The following is a 21,202-nucleotide window of genomic DNA, read 5'->3' on the forward strand; positions in this document are numbered from 1 at the left end:
TGGTGCTCAAAGTCCATAGACTTGTGTGAATATTGAAAAAGAAAAAGAATGGGATTCATACGTGCAAGTGTTCATAGGTTATTGTAACAATTACCAAAAATGGTAGAAGTAATTCAACCTCACTTAAGCAGGAGTTATAATCATTATCCCATTGAGTATCCACTGGGCACCTGAAGAATTCAATTAGAGTATACATTTAATTCTTATGGTATCCACTGATTATGACGTCTACGTTTCAGTGCAGAAAATAATCGGGACTGTAAAATTCTTTTCAGCGGAGTTACGTTGCTCCATAAAATTAGCCAAAGTTATTTGTTTTACGATTCCGGCGTTTCCAGGATTTTTTCCAAGAGAGGGACTGGAGGTGTTGAAGTATAATAAGGGCTCGCATGATCCCTAAGAGGCCTGCGCAATACACGCGAGCGGGAACTCGCTTTGGAAACGCTCGCAGAGACTCCAGTCTGCGCGCGACACTTGTCCGAGACGCGTCGCGTTCCGACATTCAAACAAGTGTGCGTTCCCCTAATCTCGCGATTCCGAAAAACAAAAAATCCTCACGAATAGTACAACCCTTGAACCATCCCATCGCAAAAGATCTCTCCCCTGATCATTAAAGCAATCCTAAAAGAAAAAAATCAAGAGAAAGTCACTTTCTCATATAGACTCGATTTTGAATCGAACAAGTAGAAACAGACAGTTTTGATCAGACTAGCGAAAAGAGTATTATAAAATCGAGTGTGGCAGCTCGTGTGCTCTTAGGGTAGTGCTGTGAATTTTTGTGGAGGTTGTAAAAGCACTTCATGGGATTTTGAGAACCCCCATAGGCGTCGAGAGACTTTCAACTGGTGAACGGTTGTATTTGATAAATTGTTAGTGATATACTCTGAGATATGATGAAGCATGAAGTCGTAGATCGTGATGCGATCCTTGTCAAGTGAAAAGAGGGGCAGTTTCGGTGCAGGTGAGAGAGCACAGCTGAGATCATGTGCATCGCAGGAGGAAATTGATCAACGACGCCGGGAAAATGGCCGTGAAGACCTGAGGAGTGTTATGGTTATGAAAATCGAGATGGGATCGAGAGCGCTGCGAGGTAAGATCGCCGGGATTTATCATCGGTTAGCGGGACCGATCGTTAATTGACTGCAAGGGGACTGGTGGTGTCCTCGTGCTCTTTGAGTCACTGCAAAATATTACAATGTTGACGTTAATTCTAGTATTCTCAAATTATTTTACTAAAAATTCCAGTGACATGGCCATTTAATTTCACCAATTATTGTGAACTCTTCACGTCCGATTTTTTGTTAAAATTTGCAAAGAAAAATCGAAAACGAGGGCCGAATTTTTAACGAGGTTGGAGGAATTCGCTATCAAACGTCATGGAATTAGCAACAATTGCAAGCATTGAGATGATTATGCGAAATGAAGCTAGAAGTAGTCAAGTAATTGATATAGAAATTTATGTTTCAATTGTTCGAGTGACTGATAGAGATTCGCTAATCCTATTGGGCAAATTATGCAGTTTTGAGAGGAGGTTGGAAGCAAAATGCGGAACCTAGTTTTTTCCGCGTGACATTGTGAACGTTAGTGAAATCAATTCGGTCTCGCAATGTCACTCACGACAGTGAAGCTTTTGCTGCAATTGGCAGCCTGTTACACAAATCCGCGATTACAATTGCGCTCGGACTGGCAGCAACTTTCTGTTATTGGAAAATGATTGAGGGTCCTTTTTAATTGCTCCCTTTTTTCACTAGAACAAAGAAAATGTTCTACCTGGATCGATGATTCACAATTGCACCGTCCCGCGGAGCACGTGTTTTTCTTAGCACTATTTTTCATGCGATACACTTTTGATAAAATGATACGTGAAATTAATATAATATTTCAATTTTCTGAATTGGGATATTACTTTTATGTGATAATTGTGTACAATGTGAAATTAGGAGACGTCTAATTTGATATTGTGCTAACAATATATAAAAGAAGAATGTAGAATATAAAAATAATGTTTTACTAATTATTAATATTTCAATATAATTTTTCTTTTCTTTTTTCGTGAAATCGGGTTTATAGTTTCCAACGGAGCTCACGGCTGAGTAAATTGATAAAATCCGCAGTCTACTGACAATCATCGTATTATTCTAGGTACCGCGTAACCGTGAACTCGGTTTCTTAATTAGCCTCGCCTTAGGCAGTCCACGAACTTGAGCTATGTCTTGCGGACACAGCCCTCAAAGAAAGCGACTGTTAATTAGATTCGTGGCGCCTCTCGCCAGCAATTCCACTATTGTTGCCCCGGTGGTTTATAAATAATTAACAAAGCCGAACAATCGTCACGCAAAAGATAATGACAACAATTCGGTAATAATAATGGTGGCACAATAGATATCAGATATTAATAATACGCCCGAACAAACACACGAGATACATGGTCAATTATAATAATTGGGCGCATGAAGCAGCCATATACTCAGGAATAATAAAACAATAAACAATATCCAGAAAATACACAATACATAATAAAGATAAAATAGTAATCTATTAATTCCAATAATTAATTACTTTTTAACCAATTAACCATTCTTTCACCATTCTTTTTATCTGGTTTTATTTGTATTCCTGTAATAGACTAAGCAGAGTTAGAAACATAAAGAGGGTGTCATTGGCAATAGTCATTTATAGGCGCTCGAAGCAGCCGTTAAAAAAGAAATTGGAAGTATTATGCAACTCTATTACACTTAGAAAACTATGGCTCGTTGTTCTAGGGGTACGATTCTCGCTACGGGTGCGAGAGGTCCCGGGTTCAAATCCCGGGCGAACCCAGGAGATTACTCTTACAAAATTAATTTTATTAGAAATAAAAGTTGAAATTAATAGCTACGATATATTACTTACTCTTTCTCATTGACTGTATCAGACATAATATTTAACTATCATAAGAACGAAGGTTTGTAAGTAAATGAATAATGAAAAAATATAGAAATAAATAATGAAAAATTCACTGATTTAATAATGAGAACGAAAATTGCTATCCTCGTCACTTTGTTTAGTGACTGTATCAAATAAAAAGATTTTATTCAAGGGAAATGAATTTTAAAAAATCGTAACGTTCCTTTTATTTTAACCACATAACCACATAAGTTCGCAAAAATTTCAAACAATTATTGACTTCGGAAAAACAATTCTGACTCTACTTTGGTACATAGAATAATATCTCGACTATTTATAAGGAGGCATAAAAAAATAAAACCGTGGGTGTCAGTGGGGACATATTAGTTTCCCGGTGGTGGAAGTTAGGGCATTTAAAAATTGGCCTTAGGCCGCCTATATACACCTATTAATGTTAATTTGGGGGAATTTGGGGAACTTTAAAAAAAAATTTGGGTCTGCAAAATAAGTATCCCTTATCTGCAGGTTTGGGATTAATTTGTTGCATTAGTTTTAGTAAATTTTTGCTTAGTCTATTTTTTGCCAGGCATACATCCATGGGTTCCCATTGGATCTGCCTGGCAATTGTTTTTGCCGGCCGGACTATACCCCACTATGCCTGTGCACAGGACTTTAGCACTTTAGCACTTTAGCACTATACACTGCATTGTTTACAATACATGAGATAACATAACTCAAACACACTCACTATAATAACACAACACAAACACTAACGGTCCCTCGTTGGGCCCAGCAATAAAATTGCTGGACCAAAAAGATCCTTAGAAACTAATAGCTCAAGTGAATACTCAGCAAAGTAGATTAATGATTAATTAAGAAAATTAAGGGAGGAAATAAGTAGAACAAAAGAAGCTCGATTTTAGTGAAGTCGAGATGTGGATTGTTTTAGGTGAGTCTAGATTAATTGGATGGCGTTAATTTTATGAAAAAGCAAAGTGAAGTTAGTTTGATTTAGCTTGGAATACTGGTGTGTACCAAGCACCTGTGGTTTCGGTGAGAAACAATGAAGAGGATACAGGTGGAAAATAAAAGGAACGTGACTCCCTTTTAGTCGCCTCTTACGACAAGCAGGGTATACTGTAGGGGTATTCTAAACCCGGCCCCACACGGGTAATTATTATAATAAATCACACTTTCTCTTTACGTCCTTTCACTCAGATAAGCAACACCACTCAACTATAAAATGTTCACGACCACTCATTCACAGGTCGGTGAAAATTACTGCAATATTGGTAATACTCATTTTTCTGGTATTCAATAATTACAAAATTAAAAATATATGACCACCAACGTTACTGCATACTTATTTCCAAGAAGTGAATAATTAAAAGAATGAACAATTTTCCAAACTGTATAAAATAGAAATAGTAAAATATTTAATTGAGTTAAATATTGAAAATAAAAAGTTTGCGACCAGCAATATTTTGTATCGATGAGAACGAGAGAGACCTTTACTCAGACAACACCTGAGCGACCATGAGGGTACCTGCACTTTCGTTCGTTCCGATCGTTATTGACTTTAATTGCAATTCCCGTAGGAAGTACGCTACGTGAACATGAATAACTAAACACCTGCGACAATATCGTCTACGGTTTTCCTTAATGATTTTCCTCATTGCTATGAACGATCCTTCAAACGCGTACCAAATCCAAAAAAAGTTTCTAAACCGCTGAACAAAACACGACGACGTCAGAATTCCCGGTGAGTCCTCATTGATACCGAAAAACGTTTAAATAAATTACACGAACAGCAGGAACAGTGCGGTCACACACAGGAAATCGAACGGTCAGACTCGACTATAGTCTATCGATTACCACTAACCACAATCGAGATTTTCTGAGCCGCAACTTCCTGAAACACGGACGTATTCTGATGATCATACGATCAGTGAACCATAATTAATGCTAGCTACACATTCTGCAAATGTCAAAGACAATAACAAAGATTCGTTAAAAGAGACAAGAACCGAATATAGTCTTAGCAAGACTGAATATAGTCGCGTATTTGTAGATCGTGTACAGGAAGTCGTCTCCAATTCGATACTATAATTAGCTCAATTCTCTATAATTTTTTCATTGATCCCCGACAAGGTGAATAAGAACTGTACATGGTGAGTCAGCACGCCCTACGGTCTCTATTATATAATCGACAGAGATGGATGCGGTTCTGATTGGTTGATTGTGTGGACACACTTGTTGCTCGGCAATAATCATAAATCCGCCTAATTAAATTTTTTCCTCGGGACACTCATCACTTACACACATGCCAACCACACTCGTTCCAGCACAATAAAATCGTTCATGGATTTACCGCACTACGACAACTCTCAGAACATAATTGGAGATAATACAATGTTTAAATATGTCCCAAATGTCGATAAAAGTCCCAAAACTGTTCCCACCAAGAAGCTCGAGAGACCTGGCTCGCCGAGGAGTGTGATAAAATATTAAAACGACAAACAATACTCCTCCAAACACGATACAGAACACGAGCAACTTCCGTCGCTGGAAAAATACAACTAAAAATACATTTCGCCAAAGAAGCGAAAAAGGAGAGAGGAGGAAGTAATAAGAAAAGTAGAAGAAAGAGGAAATGATTGCGAGGAGGCAAATAAAAAAGTGGAAGAAACGTAGACAGTTTTCCTATCCAAGACTGCGAGAGAGGGAGCTCGAGGACCCTCGTCGAAGTTTCGCCTGAATTTTTCATCGGAAGTTCGCCTCGGCCCCGTCGAAAAACCGTGCGCAAACTTTTTGCCGGGAGTTGCGCAAGCCGCGAGAACGCTTGCGGAAAAATCGCGAGCGCGCGGACAAAACGGCGGCGAAAACGATTTCGTAGCCGGCCGCCGGAAATTCGCAACGTTCCAGCCGGAAATGGGTCGTCGCGTGGAGCGCGGAAAAACAAAAATTCGAGGGCCAATTTCACGGGCGATTGCCGCGGATGAAAACCCCGGGAGCGGCCGCAAGCCGGCGAAATTTTTCCCCCGAGCGATAATGATCTCGTTCGCGATCACCGTGTCGGCGAGTACCACCCTCGATTACACGGCCAAGTATGTTCCCAATGGTGCACTCGATAAATGCAGTTTTCTGAATGATGTAAATCTCGATGGGAAATCGAAGAGTGGAAGTGGATTGCAATTTTTGAATCACCGAGAATGCTGGAAATTGCGGGGAAATTCGACGTGTTTTCAGTTGTGGCGAATGATTAATTATGAAGGGATAACTGGCACACTGCAAAACAAGCAATCGGGGGGAGGATCTAATTTATTAGGGGAAGGGTACGGTTAATTGTGGGTACTGCCAGATTAATTATGGGAAACAATTTTGTGGGAAGAACCGTTGGAGGCGAGGATGCAATTAATTATTAAGAGGGTACCATTAATTCGGGGAGTCCAATTAATTAGAGAAGGGGTACAATTAGTGATGGCGAGGATCACAATAATTGAGGGGAGGGTCCCAATAATTATATCAGTGCTTTTAGTAAATATAACAGGTCAAGCAATGATGTCTGTGCTTCTGGATCACCCTGTATATTAGTACAGAATGGGAATAGAGAGGGGAAAAGCAATCTCATGTCATCAGGCTGTGTCGTCAATCTGAAACGACGTTTATGGCTGACTGAATCTATTGAAGCATTTTGTCCTTTCTGATATACACGTACACGGTGTTCCATAATATATGTACACATTTTTACCCACCTACTTCGTCAGTCATAAACCGCTCTACATACGTATAACGTACTCCCCCAAATAAAACAGTCGGCAGTGAATAAAATCAGATTAAAGACGTCGGGCAATGTGATAACAAATTAAAATGTTCTACTGATTAGGAAATTGTTAAATAAATTCCGGAACATCCAGAAACCGAAATGGACAGTTCTGGCCAAAGTGTTATGGCAATTTTCCTTTGTCAGAAGTAGCACGAAGAAAAATATAGCAGACCAATTTTGCACCACACTGTACAAATTCCTGCAGGTCAAAGTTATTTCAAGATGTGAAAGCAAAGGAAATTGCCGGGACCCCCTGGCGACAGTAATGGAGATAAGAGTATCTGAAAATATTTAGCAGCCCGAGGTCACCGAAATTTGCATGGAAAATTTCGGGAAAGTTCAGTGGTCGAGGGCGACCATCGACGACCCCTTTGTTCCCAATGACCCCGAGGGGTCTGCGTGAATCGTTATCGTTACTTTCGAAGCTTTACTACCGCTAATTGGGCCAAACGACAGACTTTAGGCTCCAATTACGGCCAGGCCGGCCCACGTTTTACATAATTCCGTATAAATGATAGTATCGATTCGTCTTCACCCTCGAATGCATTCGACGGTCCCGATACCACTGGACTATACTCCCAAGAAACATCGAACAATGTATATTTGATATCTTCTCTCTCTCTCTCTTTCTCCTCCCAGGCTGCATTGCGTTATCAATTTTTAATAAAAATGGAAGTCTGGAAACTTCCGGAGAATTATTCTTGCTTGAATACTATAGTTGTTTCTCTCGGAGATGTTGGATGGAGGATTTTTTATTCACGAGGGGTCTCGTTCGGGAGAAAACAAAAGGCTGGAAAAGTTTTATAAATAAAGTTGTGAGAAACATCGGGTTTATCGGGGATAACGGTTGCGATAAAAATTGTGTAATGAAAGGGCTGATGCAAGAGTTGATTTCGAATGGTAATACGCTCTCATTGGGAAATGTTATCGGTGGGAAAAATGTTGATTTAACTCGTTTAAATGATTCGAGCAATTGATTTTAAAGGCGGTCGGATTTTTAATTTTCTAAGTGGAAGTTTGAGCGGGAATTGCATTTTTAATGTTAGAATTGATGCGTTATGCAGGGTTGAGAGTTTGAATGATTTTTCATGGCGGGTGCACGCGGATTTAGGCGAGAGAAATAGAGGGAAACAGTGAAAGTAGCAGTCGTACCAGAAAATTGGGACATTAACTGCGAGAATCGATTGCACAGCTACAGCTGGTGACAGCCAATCAATTTTTAAAGCGTTCCGATTTTCCCCGTTGCTATTCATAGCGTTTGGGTCGACCACCTCGACACAATGAAAGAGATAACAGCTGAAATCGAATAGATGGCTTCAGAAATCGCCTATCGTCGTACAGTGAAGAGAAAAATTATTTCTATGCATATTCATACACAGTAATCCATCAAGTGTTCACCTACGGACAGTGTCCCACGAACTTTAAATAAATAATTTTATTATTCCCTCCCACAAAAAATTTGGATAATAAACATGGAAATTACCGCCAATGCTGCAACGAAACTAGTTCCTCCTTACTAAACTTTAACGATATATAAATATTATAACCTTCACCAGAATGGGACGCAAAAATTCATGAATATAGTTTCAACCTCCGTAAACGAGTCTGCAAAATTTCAACATTTTAGGTTATTTAGTTCATCTAAAAAAATTCTTGAACGCAGCCACAACGGGGAGACGTTCGAATTCGGACCTGAGGGCGAGTCTCAACACGAAGCCGTCAATAATAAATCAGAATTCACACGAAGGCGAGCGTAGGGTATATAAATATTGTAGAAAAGAAGAAACGACCCAGCGGAGAATTGTGCTCGGTCCACAGGCTCGATCAAACGTGCAATATTCGGGAAAAAAAGGATTTTCGATATCGAGTGGCAACGGCCAGTCGCCGTCGAGAGTTCTCAAGGGCTATCTAAAGATTCCAATTCGTCCTTCGTCGCCTGCGCGTTTGACGACAGCACGAGGAAGCCGTGGGAAAAGGCGGCTTCGAGGATCTATCTATTCTCGTAGATCACTCGGAGCCCTCGACTCCGAACTGATTCAATTCTGCGACAAATATTTGACTGTATTTCGCCACGCAATACTAAAAACCTGCCCATTGGAGCATTCTATTCAAGCTTCTAAAAATTTTTCCTCTGTTATAATATTTGCAATTTATTCCAAGCAACTAATCAATTAACATCTGTGAATTTTTTAAGTTAATATCTTACTGAATATACACTGTACTATTTTTATTAGGTTTGTATGCCTGCAGGAAAATAAATTGGCGGGGCTTTCCTTTGCAGAGAACAATAAAAATAAGAGAAATAAAGAAAATGACTGTGTCCGATTTGTTATAGATTAGTAAAAATGACAGGCAATTGTCGGACAAGTTTACTCTAAATTGATAGTAAATAATATTTTAAGAGACTCGAATTTAGTTAGAAATTTCTGTAGCAAGGACATACAATTTTAGATCGTATGTCTGTCGTATGCTTGACTCGGACTACTAGCAACCACAAATGATTAGAATGATCTTGATAGAAAGCAATTGTTATGGATAACTAACTTTTAATGACCTGTTCGTCACATTGTTATAAAAATACCACAAGAGAGTATCTATTAATACTTTTGTTCTTTTTTATACGATCCTTGGAAGATAATATATGTTCGTTGTTTATAATTATCATTGGCACCCTTTACAAGATAAAATTACAGAGAAACACTCTGATGTGATTGGAACCCAGCCCGTATATTCTAGAAACAATATATCATGCAAATCAGTAACATAAAAAATCGTAACATCTAAACAAGCACTTGACACTGATTGCCTGACCTATGATTGACTCGCATCACTGAAGTCAGACACAAAAATGAAAATAAAATTATTTCTCCAATAAAACGCGAACCACCTACACAAAATCGATCAACCGATAAACAAAAGCACATTCATCAAGATATCTGTTAACTTTTTCCCACCAAATTTTCCATAAACAGGTTAAAAATAAAATAAAGCAGCGATGCTCCAGAAATCGAACAACACCTGCAGATTCTGAATAAAAACCGTCACAAAAATTTTTATAACGTTCCAAAAAAAAAAAAAACAAAATCGCCAAAAATCCTATGGATTCACCAATATATAAAAAAGCATCAGGAAGCTTTTCCTAGCGAACGGGATTTGCGATTGTAGTCTGCAGGCTCGCAGAGAGACCACGAATTTCGGGGGAAAAAAGCGTCGGAGACAAAAGATTTAAGGGTAGGAATGCGAGGTGTCGTGGAAAACGTGAAGCCTGAAAAATATTTTCCTGGTGTTGCAGGGGTAGCATGAAGTAGCCGGGAGAAGACAACGGTGTTCCATTGCCCCGAAGGGCTTTTCACCGACGACATCTTGAAGAACAGAGGCCGACATGGAGAAATGCACAGCGGAATTCCCGAAGCACGAGTGGAGACACCGTCTCAGCCTCCGTGCCAGCAGAAGGAGCCATCAGGTAACAAAAACACACAGACAGACACACTACCATTGAAATCCTCGTGTACAGACAGAGCCCTTCGATTTTTACGCCCTTATCATGTTAACACCCCCAACCCTACCAGTGAGTAATGGAGGATTCTTGCGTGGCTATCCCTGGGATCCTTTTTCCGGATAACTTCGCTGACATTGATAGAGACACCGGATTCCTCCGAGGTGTCCTAAAGTTAGGGGTTGCCCGATCGGACGTCATTATTTCTCCCTTTTGATCATTGGCTCGAATGTACTCCAAGCGGATCGGAACAATTCGATTTTGTTATACTTAAAGTTTGTTTCAAGTGGAATGAGAAACGCATTCTTGATTTTAACCGATATTTATTTTTTATATATTTAATTTTTTAACGTAGGAATATTTTCAACACCAAATACCGACCAATACGTTGTCTTCGAATTTATGGTATCGACTTGTTTTTAATTGGAACGCTTTTGTGCAAAGGATTTAATTTCATTTTGATAGTATACATGAAATAGTAAAATTTTTTTTTAAATATTTTTATTTGATCCATTTGTGTTTGCAGTCGTGCTTTATTTATCGACGTAGATGAAACTTTTGATCGTCTATTGATATTCGCAGAGCATTGCTTTCCGTTTGCCAACAATTTTCGAAAAACGTTGTTTCCGTTGCACCACTGTTTCAAACGTGTGACGTAAAAAACGCAAGAAGGTACAATGCTAGGTTTATGCATTATTCATCACTCATTAATTAAAGAAGGGGCTATGACGTCAACAAAAATATGGAAAACGTGAGAATATTAAACGAGTACTGAATATCATGCCGATACGAAAATGAGAGAACTCTACACGCTGAAAATATTAAACCCGACAAAAATACGGAAATAAATTTTGAAGGACAAATATTTAATGCAACGTACAATTGTACACATTAGAATTCCGAATCGAGTCCACGGCACGGCAAACAATATTACGCTTGTCTCAATTTATTCGCGACAAACAACGACGGTGGAAAAACGAATCTCGGTTTATCATGATCGCCTAACTTCGCGAGCCACGCAACACCAGCGGCATTCATCAGTTTTTTGCCACAATTAACAACGACCATTATACCGAAAGGGTAGGTCGGAAGCAGGCTGTTGTCTCCCGACAACGTCACCTTTTTATTCAAAAGAGCTGAACCCGACTCATCCATTATTCACAAGTTTATTCTCGCCAGTGGTGATCAAGAGAGAGAGAGAGAGAGAGAGAGAGAGAGAGAGAGAGAGAGAGAGAGAGAGAGAGAGAGAGAAGAAGAAGAAGAAGAAGAGAGAGATAGAAAGAGATAGAAAGAGATAGAGAGTACAGAGTCACACGTTATTACATCGTGTGTCCACGAATTACGGGGACCGAGGGGAAAAAGCAATAATCTCGTTAGGCGAAATTAAAATCGAATCCTCTGAACCGGGCATAAACACGGCCTGGCTTCAGCCGGGAGAATTAATTGATCAACGTAACTCTCGCCCCGAGGCCGATCACAGAGTCCTGCGTTTTTCCACTCTCGCGGAATCATCGATTGCAATTACTAGCATAATCTCCGTGCGGTATCACCGGTGCCGGAACATTGATTTTTTGTGTCGGAGAATTATTCGAAATTTTATTCACGAAGTTAGACACCACTATTTGTATTAAAAATTCGTCTCCAGTAGAGGAGATGCCAATAATTATTCGATTAATTAAATTGCAATCTCAGGTTTCCAAGCATAAAATATCAAATCGATTAACTTGCCCTGAGGATTTTAACGAATAAATTATTTTCCCGGTCAGTCACGAAATGATTTTACATAAAATGAAGATTAAAGAAAAGAAGAAAATATTGATTGACTTAATGAATGCATTTTATCAGACAATTTCGATCATGATACAATACCATGAATAAATTTTCCACCGTTTAAACGTCTCAGAATTGTGCGCAAACCCGCGTAACTCGGGCAAATTATGTAAGCGAACTTTTATGAACAAATTACGAACTATACACGGGTGAATTTTCCAGCGTTTTTACGCAAACAGGAACGAGACTGCAACGTTTAATTGTTACGGTGAATAAAGTGTACGGGTAAGTTTAAATTCCACTGTCTCCGGTGCTTGACAGTGAATTTAAATTCGATCGAACTATTCCGATTATTCTTCAATTAATTAGAAAATCGAGTCCACAGTCGCAGAGCGAATTTCAAGCAGAGAGCTCCGGTAAATGTTCCAGTGGTTTCGCGGAGTCGTTCGGGGGCACAAACGTTTCGACAGAAAACGGAAAAATGTATCGCCGATTATTAAACGATTGATCGGTCAAGCGGAAAACGGAGACCGGCGAACAAACGCTGGTTTTGTCATATTTTATGCAGGTGGATAGTTACAGTGGAAATCCCGCGAAAGAGAGGAAAATCGTGTCCGTGTTTTCACCGAGCTCTCTCTCTCTCTCTCCAATCCGTTCCCAACGAGCAATTATTGTTGGTTTAATCAAACACAGCGCGCGACCGCCGTAATCTGCGGTGAAGTTTGAGCAGAGCGTTCTCTGACTCCGCGAATGCGTTTAATATAGAATTTAATAACTACCAAGTTCTGCCGGCGATTGTGCACGAGCAAAATCTATTGTGAAGCTGCGACTGCGAATTATGGCTGCGACTTTGACAAATACTTTGACTAGTGCGGGCCTTTCATCATTCCACTGCCCAAAAATTCCTTGCCATACATAATTCATTACTATTATTAATCACCTTTTACTACTCCATATTATTTATTTTTCGTCATTATATTCTACGTCGTTCACTTCCTTGTTCTATAATATATAGTTTACATAACTACACCAAATATTTCTATATTTTATTAGAAATATATAAAATAATAATAAATTGTATGTACCTCTTGGAAAATGTTATTATTGTCGAATTTATTTTGAAAAGATTGCAAGGAATTTCTCTAACCACCACTGAAAGTTTAATTTAGAAGCAATGCACCATAAAGTTCAGTTACAATATACTACCCATAAATAATAAATTAAAGTGTGTATACCTCTAAATAATTAATGCAATTATACTGAAATCAATCTTTCAAAGCGTTTGATATTAATACTGTACATATTAAAGAAGATAATAAATTCAATAGAACTTAAGTTGACTCAACATTTTAAGAAACAATTTTTATGGCCGTTAAGAATTCATTGATTACTCTACAGGTATTATTTTTATCAATTTCATTGAATAGAAGTACCGAAAGCTGGATAACCTTTGTGCCGTTTGTAGCGCGGTTATTTTTGTAAGGGTTTTCAAACTTCCACGGGGACATAACGCCAATGAGAATTCGAAAACTGAATTTGTATTGGAAACACTGTACCGTCGGCTGTCGGGCTGTGAATGTAATCGCAGGTATAATTGAATCGGAGTAGAATGAAATTTTCTACGTGCAGAGTTTTCGGTATGCAAAGCTGTGGAACGTGTTCGCACACAGATAGCGAGAGTCAGTTTGGAAATTCGTGCCAGGTGATACGTTATCAAGCTTTCACGCTGACTGCGAGAGCACTGTGGACACACAATGACAAAGAATTCGCCGACCGCAGAAACGACTCGAGTGCTATGAATTACCGAACGATAAGGTTTGATTAAACCGATGCCACCGATGCCTGCCCGATTCACCGGTATTTTTGGATGTATCCGGTGACACAACAATTATTTCGGTAACGTCATCCTACCATTATACCGTGCCGAGGATGATGATCATTAGAGGATGGAGACTCCGATGCATCGGGAATAATAACACCGAAATACCAACTGGCAATTCTGGGAATTTTTCGAAGATTTTATGCTCATTCCGAAAAATACAATCCACCGATTTTATAAATTTATTCTGTTTTAAGTGAAAATATTCTCAAACTTGAAATTAAAAAATTAGATGCACAGAGCCACCTATTTGCATAATTCAAATGTCATCAGAAGGAACTCACGTCATATATATACCACAAAACTAAGCTCCAAACTGGACTATAAATTAATTAAAAATATCACAGTCCAAAAATTGACAACAAAAAGAAATTAAGCCTTCCTAAAACGCTTTTAATAAAAATAAACTGTGAATTGCGGCACAGCCATGGAATAATTTTGAAAAATTATAAAAATTGCCCAATGAAAAATTAATGCAGAATCTCGTAAAGAATTTTGCAAACGATAGTGTAACTTGATGATTGGAACGAGTTAAGAAACGCTGGGCCTCTAATGCTACAACAATTCCCAAAATGCGTGAGTAAACAATAATCCAGTGTTTCTCGTAGTGATAATTCATATTTAATGATCACCGGCCGACGGTAATTACCACACGTTGCTTCCTCTCACAACATATCGGTTTGCAAAATCATCCAACAGTGTAAACGACCCCGTGTTTGTAATTCATTCCTATCGATGTTCCCATTATGGCAGACCGGATTGGGATAATTAATACGATGTACAATCGAATTTACTCGGCCCTATTGGAATTATGAATACACATAGTAACAGTGATCTGTACAATTCGTTGAACAATCCAATTTATTAACATAATTCGAGTTGTGTATGCACACATGGGTCTGCATCTTACAGTATGTGAAAAATATAATTACACGTTTTTAACAAGTTATTTAACGAGTTTTCAATTGAAAGTGTACAATTTTTTTTAAAGATACGAATAAATACTTGAGGATGTATACAGTTGTCTGTAGATGTATATATTTACTTCAGTAGGCGTGTCGGTTTGTACACTTTACACAGGCAGCCCATATTCCAGGTTGGTTTCGTTAACAAGGACCCTGCTAATTAACCAGCACCGTCGAATTATTATTAAGTTCCAAAACTATGTAGCAAAGTGTTCAATTCAAGGGCTAGGAATTTCGCGCGAACTACTAACGAGTTAATCGAAACTCCTGCTACATGTAATTCCCTAGAAGTGTGAGCACACAGCGGGTCGAATTCTATCTAATTAGTTAACAGTCCGCTGATCAACTAATTATGTTAACCGCAATCATTTTGTAGCAAAACTTGGAACCAATACGGTGTTGCATGGTGCCCAATTTCATGCAGAACTAGACTTTGCAAGCACCTCAATATTTCCAAAGCCCCTAAGTTTTCCAAGGCCTGATTTTTGCAGTTCCCAAATTTGCAGAGACCCAATTTTGCAGAGTCCCCAAATTTGAAGAGTTTCCAACTTTGCAGAGTCCCCAAATTTGCAGAGTCCCAAAATTTGCAGTCACCAAAATTTACAGAGACCCAAAAATTTGCAGAGTCCCCAATTTTTCAGAATCCCCAAATTTACAGAGTCCCCAATTTTGTAGAGACCTCAAAATTTGCAGAATCCCCAAATTTGCAGTCCCCAAATTTTCAGGGATCGTAATTTTGCACGGACCTCAACTCTGCACAGAGCTGCATTTTTAAAACAGAAAATTTTGAAAATGAGATCCCCAGAGGAAAAAGAAGCAGTCATCTAATTTCAGACAGAAGCGCCAGCAATATTTGGCGCAGGAAAAATAATATTAGCATACCAGATCTGTTTCGTTAGTACGGCGATTCTTTTCATCAGACAAAAAGGATCAGGACACATCTCAAAGGAAGGAGAGTGCACATCCTTATGTCTGTACCGAAACCGGAAGAGAAAACGAGCAATTGGCAGAGCAGCAGCGGCAGCGAGTTTCGCCAAGAAAAATTGGACCGGCTAAGTGAAACAAAAGCGAGACAACGGGACACAAAGGATACAAAGGATTCACACGAGAGTGCAGGTCGGCAGGATTAAGACATTTTCACGGTCCAGAGTGAACAATGGCCGGTGTCGTAGAGCTGTGACTCGCCGAGCGGAGAAACGGAAATAACACGCTTGATGAAACTTTATTGATCAACCAAGAAAAGATTAATGAGAACCTCTCGCTCTTATGCCACGTAATTGCATCGTGTCTAAGGAGGCGGCCGGGAAATTAGTGTTTTCCCCGATCGTACCAAGAAGGCCTTGAAGGATATTTACATTCCATCAACGTGGATGGTTGTTACGTGGCAGGAAGGGAAAAAATATCCGAGGGAAAGAGTGCCGATGTAGATTGAGAGGCTGCGATTCGAAACTCTGGGGAATTGTGAGAAATTGAGGCAGCGCATGGTTGATGACTGTGTCATCTTGAGAACACTGTCATGTCTCTGGGATCGATGACGAATTTATTTCCGGAGTCTAATGTAACCTCAGAATATTGTAGAATTATTTTTCAGCATCTGGAAGCGACCCAGAACGATGTAGAATCTCTTTGAAGCATCTTACACTGGCAATGATCTAGAATTTTTTCAAGATACCTAAAAATGATTCTGTGCAACAGCCTAATTTTTCAAAGTGTGCCTGATGTCGTACAGACTGCTCTTGAATTTTTTAAAAATGTTCAATAGCGATCCAGACTGAAGGACAATTTTTCTAAATGCTTCAGAATAATCCACGATCTCTTTAAAGCGTAATGAATGAACCAGCAGAATTAAAAAATGAAGAATTGAGGAGCACTTTCGCATGGAAATATTGTCTAGCACTCGGCACAGCCGAGGAGGAGTTACAAAAATGGAAACGATAAGTAGCTTAGGGGGAGTGGGCTCAAAGAGGTGTAGGTCCATAAATGTTTCAAAATCACCATCGACAAATGTACGACCAGCGAACAACGTCGTTCGCCTATTCTCTCAGCAGCTCTGCAAAATCTGATTCCCGAAGACCGCGATTCTGCAACATTTAAGAGGAAAAGAAAATGGGGAACGACGTCAATGGAGGCCATATGTGTCTGAGAAAGTTCGTTCGGTTTGCCATTCGGAGAGACGATGGGTGATAAAATTCTCAAATCTGTTACATCTCCTTCCAAGACTTTACTGAAGTACCAGCGATAGAAAAGACACCGAGCACTCAGAAAACTGTCAAAAAGACCCATTCAAGACAACTCAAATGTTATTCACATTTTTCTGACCAGTAATAGAACTATGAAAATTTTTCAAACGATTTAACCTCGAAGCGCATTTGCAATTTCCTCGTTCCCAGAATTTTCCATGAATTTTCACAGCCACTAGAAGCAGATCAATTTTTAATAGGATAAGGATAATTCTACAAAATTAATAATAGTTAATCCAGAGTACGAGTGACAATTTTAAGATGATTGGTAGCGAATGATTTTTACATTTGCCGGTAGAAATTTTCCAATATGGTGAGCGTTCCTGGTTGAACCGCAGTCAGGATTAATAAAACATCCTTGAACGGCTCCCACAGGATGAGTCGTTGAAAGGAGCCGGACTGAAAGGCCACCAGACAGGGTTTCTCCGACTGATTAGGAAATAGAAATCTAATCAGTGCTCCTACTCCGCTTCATCGGAGTCACGCTCGGGTTTCTTTGAGAGTGGCTCCTTGTATATAGGATAGCGAAACACGCCTAATTACACACTGCCACTCTCCTTTCTTCTGATCGACCAGATTACACTCTACCTAATTAGCCAAATATTTCATTCACCGTTCAATTAGTTCCAACACCGACTGACGCACATCTCTGGTTTCGAATAATCCAAAATTCATACAAAATCCTCTGGACAAAGATTGACAGGATCCACTCAAAAATTCGTAGAAAATCCACAGAAAATTCTAAATGGACCCCAAGGGGTAGTAAAAATCCTCAAAAATTGTCCTACGCGCAAAAACAGATATTAAATTGTACAAAAGAGATGAAGCCCGATACTGACCACCTAAAAATTTTTTAAAAATTTAATTGTCGTAATTATTGAAGGACCATGATTTTCTGATTGACAGGGGGAGGTGGGAAGTCGACCAGCAACAGGATCAGTTCGGAGCACCCGTCGATGGGCCAGTTTGAGGCAGCACGTGAGCAACAACGAGTCAGGGAAGCCCAGAGTCGAGCTCCTGCTGAATCCTCCGGGATCGAAGTCCTCGACACCGTCCTCGCAACCGCACACGCCTAACACGCCGCGCACACCGCACACACCCCTCAAGAAGTCCAACTGGGAAGTGATCGAACACCTAACCGGTGCACCAAGGCCCTCGATTATCACGGTGAGTCACCGATAGAGACACAATCGGACGATCCGACACGCGTTCCCCATCGCTCCTTTACCCTAGCAATTTTCGCCGGGAGAATGGTCGTCGTCGCGGAGGACGCGGAATCGAACAAATCTGCTCCCTGGGAGGATCATCCCGGGAGCACACGTCGAGGATCATCCTTCGAGATCACGGATTTTCTGATCTGTGCTCGTGGAATTTGCCTAACACCACTCTCCATTTTTATGAGACGGCGGAGAGACGATTTATATATTTTCCTTTCTGTCACAGATGCTCCGGTTGGAAAATATATAACGCGAAAGACCATAAAGATGTTATCAACCATATTTTCTACATGCAGTTAAATAATAGTTAAACAATATCGAATCACAATTCGTTACGGTCAATCTCCCCAAGTATATTGATTGTATCTGAGCATAAATCCGGAATAAAATCAAAATTGTATTTGCTAGAGTAGATAAGAAAATTTCCCAAGATAATACGGCGAATGTAGCATTTAGTGTAGCAATATAGCAGTGAGTTATAGAGAGATGTACCGAAGAAAGTGGTCCCAGGAAAACATTAGGAGCCGAGCAATCTGCGATAGGGAAAATTAATATCCCTGTGCCCGGACACAGTAATACTCTTTTTGCAAGTGAAAGGGGAAACAGCGTTAAATGGACGAACCCTCAATGTGTCCACAGATGGGCAGAGGCTCGGAAGTTGGGGTTGGACTCACGAACGGAAGGGAAACAACGCAGGAAACCACCGTAAACACGTCGATAACACGACCACCGAGGAAATGCCCGCTATGTCGGTTTTTGAACTCGCTCTGCGCCTCGCATCGCTTCAAAAACTTGCAGGTAACTCGCGTTCAAACGTTTCTACCTCTCCTGCAGTTTTATTTAAACAAAAAAAAAAAAAACCATCGCAAATTCTATCTCCAGTAACTCGAAAAAATATACACGGCTCAAACCTCCGGAGATCAGTTTCTCGAAACATTCTGCTCTGCCCTAACAACTATGGGAAATGCTTGCCAAACGAGTGAAAAAAATACTGACGGAGATAAAAATATATCTGCACAGCGCTGTAAGTCTTCCGACATAATTAATGAAAATTGAGATCAGTATAAAAATATCGTCGGAGAAACTTCTAGTCGTGTCGCAGGAAAGAGTAAAATAAATTGTTTAACTTCTGAGTCGGGAGAATATTTTTTCCAGTAGAATTTGAGATGGTTTAAATTGTGCATCAATTGTAATTCTTGGATGCCGGTTGGAACGCGTTGAATTTTTCTGAGAAGCTTCGATGTTCGTTAGGGGGATTTCACGCGATTTCCGCAGAATGCACTCGATCGTGGTTACCTTCCCAATTAGTTTTGTAAAGCTGTCAAACCGGAAATGGAAAGCTGTTTCCGGGGAACATTCTGACAGCTGCGGGAGAAGTAATTCGAGTTTCGCGGGCTTAAATAGGGGAAAATGCAAAATTGTGCAACAAGTTCGTGGCGAAACCGACACGCGGATGGGGTCTGTCTGAAACTGACTTGGAAACTCCTGGTCAATCTCTATCTTCGATCGAACCGACCGCAGATTTTCCATTCAATTTTCCTTGTCAGAAGTTTGAAATACAGAGGAAATCCATTAACTGAACACGTCGAAATCTAAATATACATACAACCACGACATTTACAAAACCGGGAATTAAAATAAAGTGAATGAAATTCATTTGGCACACAATGCTTCGACACTGTGTAATACTGTGCACCACTAGAATTATTATTAATAATATCGCAGTTTCCAGCAGTCCAAATAAAAATAATACATCAGATTAACTACTAGGCATTTTTACTATTCCATTACCATCAATTAAGAATGAACAGTGTCAATTTTAGTGGTGAACTGTACTGCACTGTACTGCTGCATGAAACTATTTTTATCTTCATATTGCGTTCAATCAAGATTTTAAAATATAAACAAATGTACACACTCCTAGTAATTAATCTGAGAATTTTCATTCCAACTAGCAATTCTGCTGATAATGTTGGGTAGAGAATATTCAGTGGCTCGAAGAATCTAGCTAATTGTACTAACAGATTGCATAAAAATCAAACAACGAATGAAATTAATTGTCAAATTTCATAATGATTTTTCTGACAGTCAGAAAAATAGATACACTCAAAAATTGAATACAATAAACTCTGAAGAGTCATTTCAATCGCACTGCTACAAATGATTGAAGTAAGTAGCAAATGAATATGCTCTTCTAGGAAAAAATGAAAAAATCTCGAACCAGTGGACATACTCGGTACAAAACAGTGCAAACGTGCATGCACTGTCGTTACCATACCCGAGACAGTGTATCCTTAACATTCTATCGCATCAACCATTGCAAACTGTGTTCGCCTAATCCGGGCCTCAGGTAGCCCGACGTCGAGGATGCTTGATCGTCGTCGAGGAGCATCGATTCGACAGGCTGGCTTCCTAATCACCAGCTCAACCTTCCGAGTACCCGATAATCCTGAGTGCATTGATCTGACCGGAAACTACACTCTCTGATTGAAAGCAAAACTCTGCGGGCTCGGATTTGCTCACCTAACTAACGGGAAAATCGAGTTACTGCTCATTAGACCGACCAATCAGCTTACCCGTTTTCTAACTAAGTCATTCGAGTCAGCAAGTCATTTTCTGAACCCCTTGACAACCCCTCGGCAACCCCATGTTCACCCCCCGTGATAACTCGTTGAAATGTCCATCATTAAACTGACATGTCTGACGCATCCCCTCAGGTAAAATTATTTGAAAAATATTAAAAATTTATAGGCTATTTATTCATACAAATTATGGGCTAATAAAATAAAATTCTAGAAAATTTCGAATAACCCTTTTCATTTAGGTAAATGAGAAGTATGCATCAAAGAGCACTTCAATGAATTTATTTATTTTCTCGTTTATTGATGAACTTGCCTGACAAAAATATGGTACCTTGAAATGT

General features: G+C 39.6%; 1 protein-coding gene across 1 annotated transcript in view; it reads left to right on the top strand.

Annotated features, from left to right (window-relative positions):
- Positions 1-323: 323 nt before the first annotated feature.
- The window catches only part of LOC143359198 (adenylate cyclase type 6), a 63,748-nt gene continuing 42,869 nt past the window's right edge, over positions 324-21,202 (top strand). Inside the window, exons 1-4 of the mRNA XM_076796958.1 lie at positions 324-1,090; positions 10,005-10,175; positions 17,969-18,229; positions 18,919-19,077. Coding sequence (XP_076653073.1) covers positions 10,095-10,175; positions 17,969-18,229; positions 18,919-19,077 — 501 coding nt within the window. The 5' untranslated portion in view covers positions 324-1,090; positions 10,005-10,094. The remainder of the gene's footprint in view (positions 1,091-10,004; positions 10,176-17,968; positions 18,230-18,918; positions 19,078-21,202) is intronic.

Source organism: Halictus rubicundus, chromosome 11, assembly GCF_050948215.1.
Source record: "Halictus rubicundus isolate RS-2024b chromosome 11, iyHalRubi1_principal, whole genome shotgun sequence".
Lineage (NCBI taxonomy): Eukaryota > Metazoa > Arthropoda > Insecta > Hymenoptera > Halictidae > Halictus > Halictus rubicundus.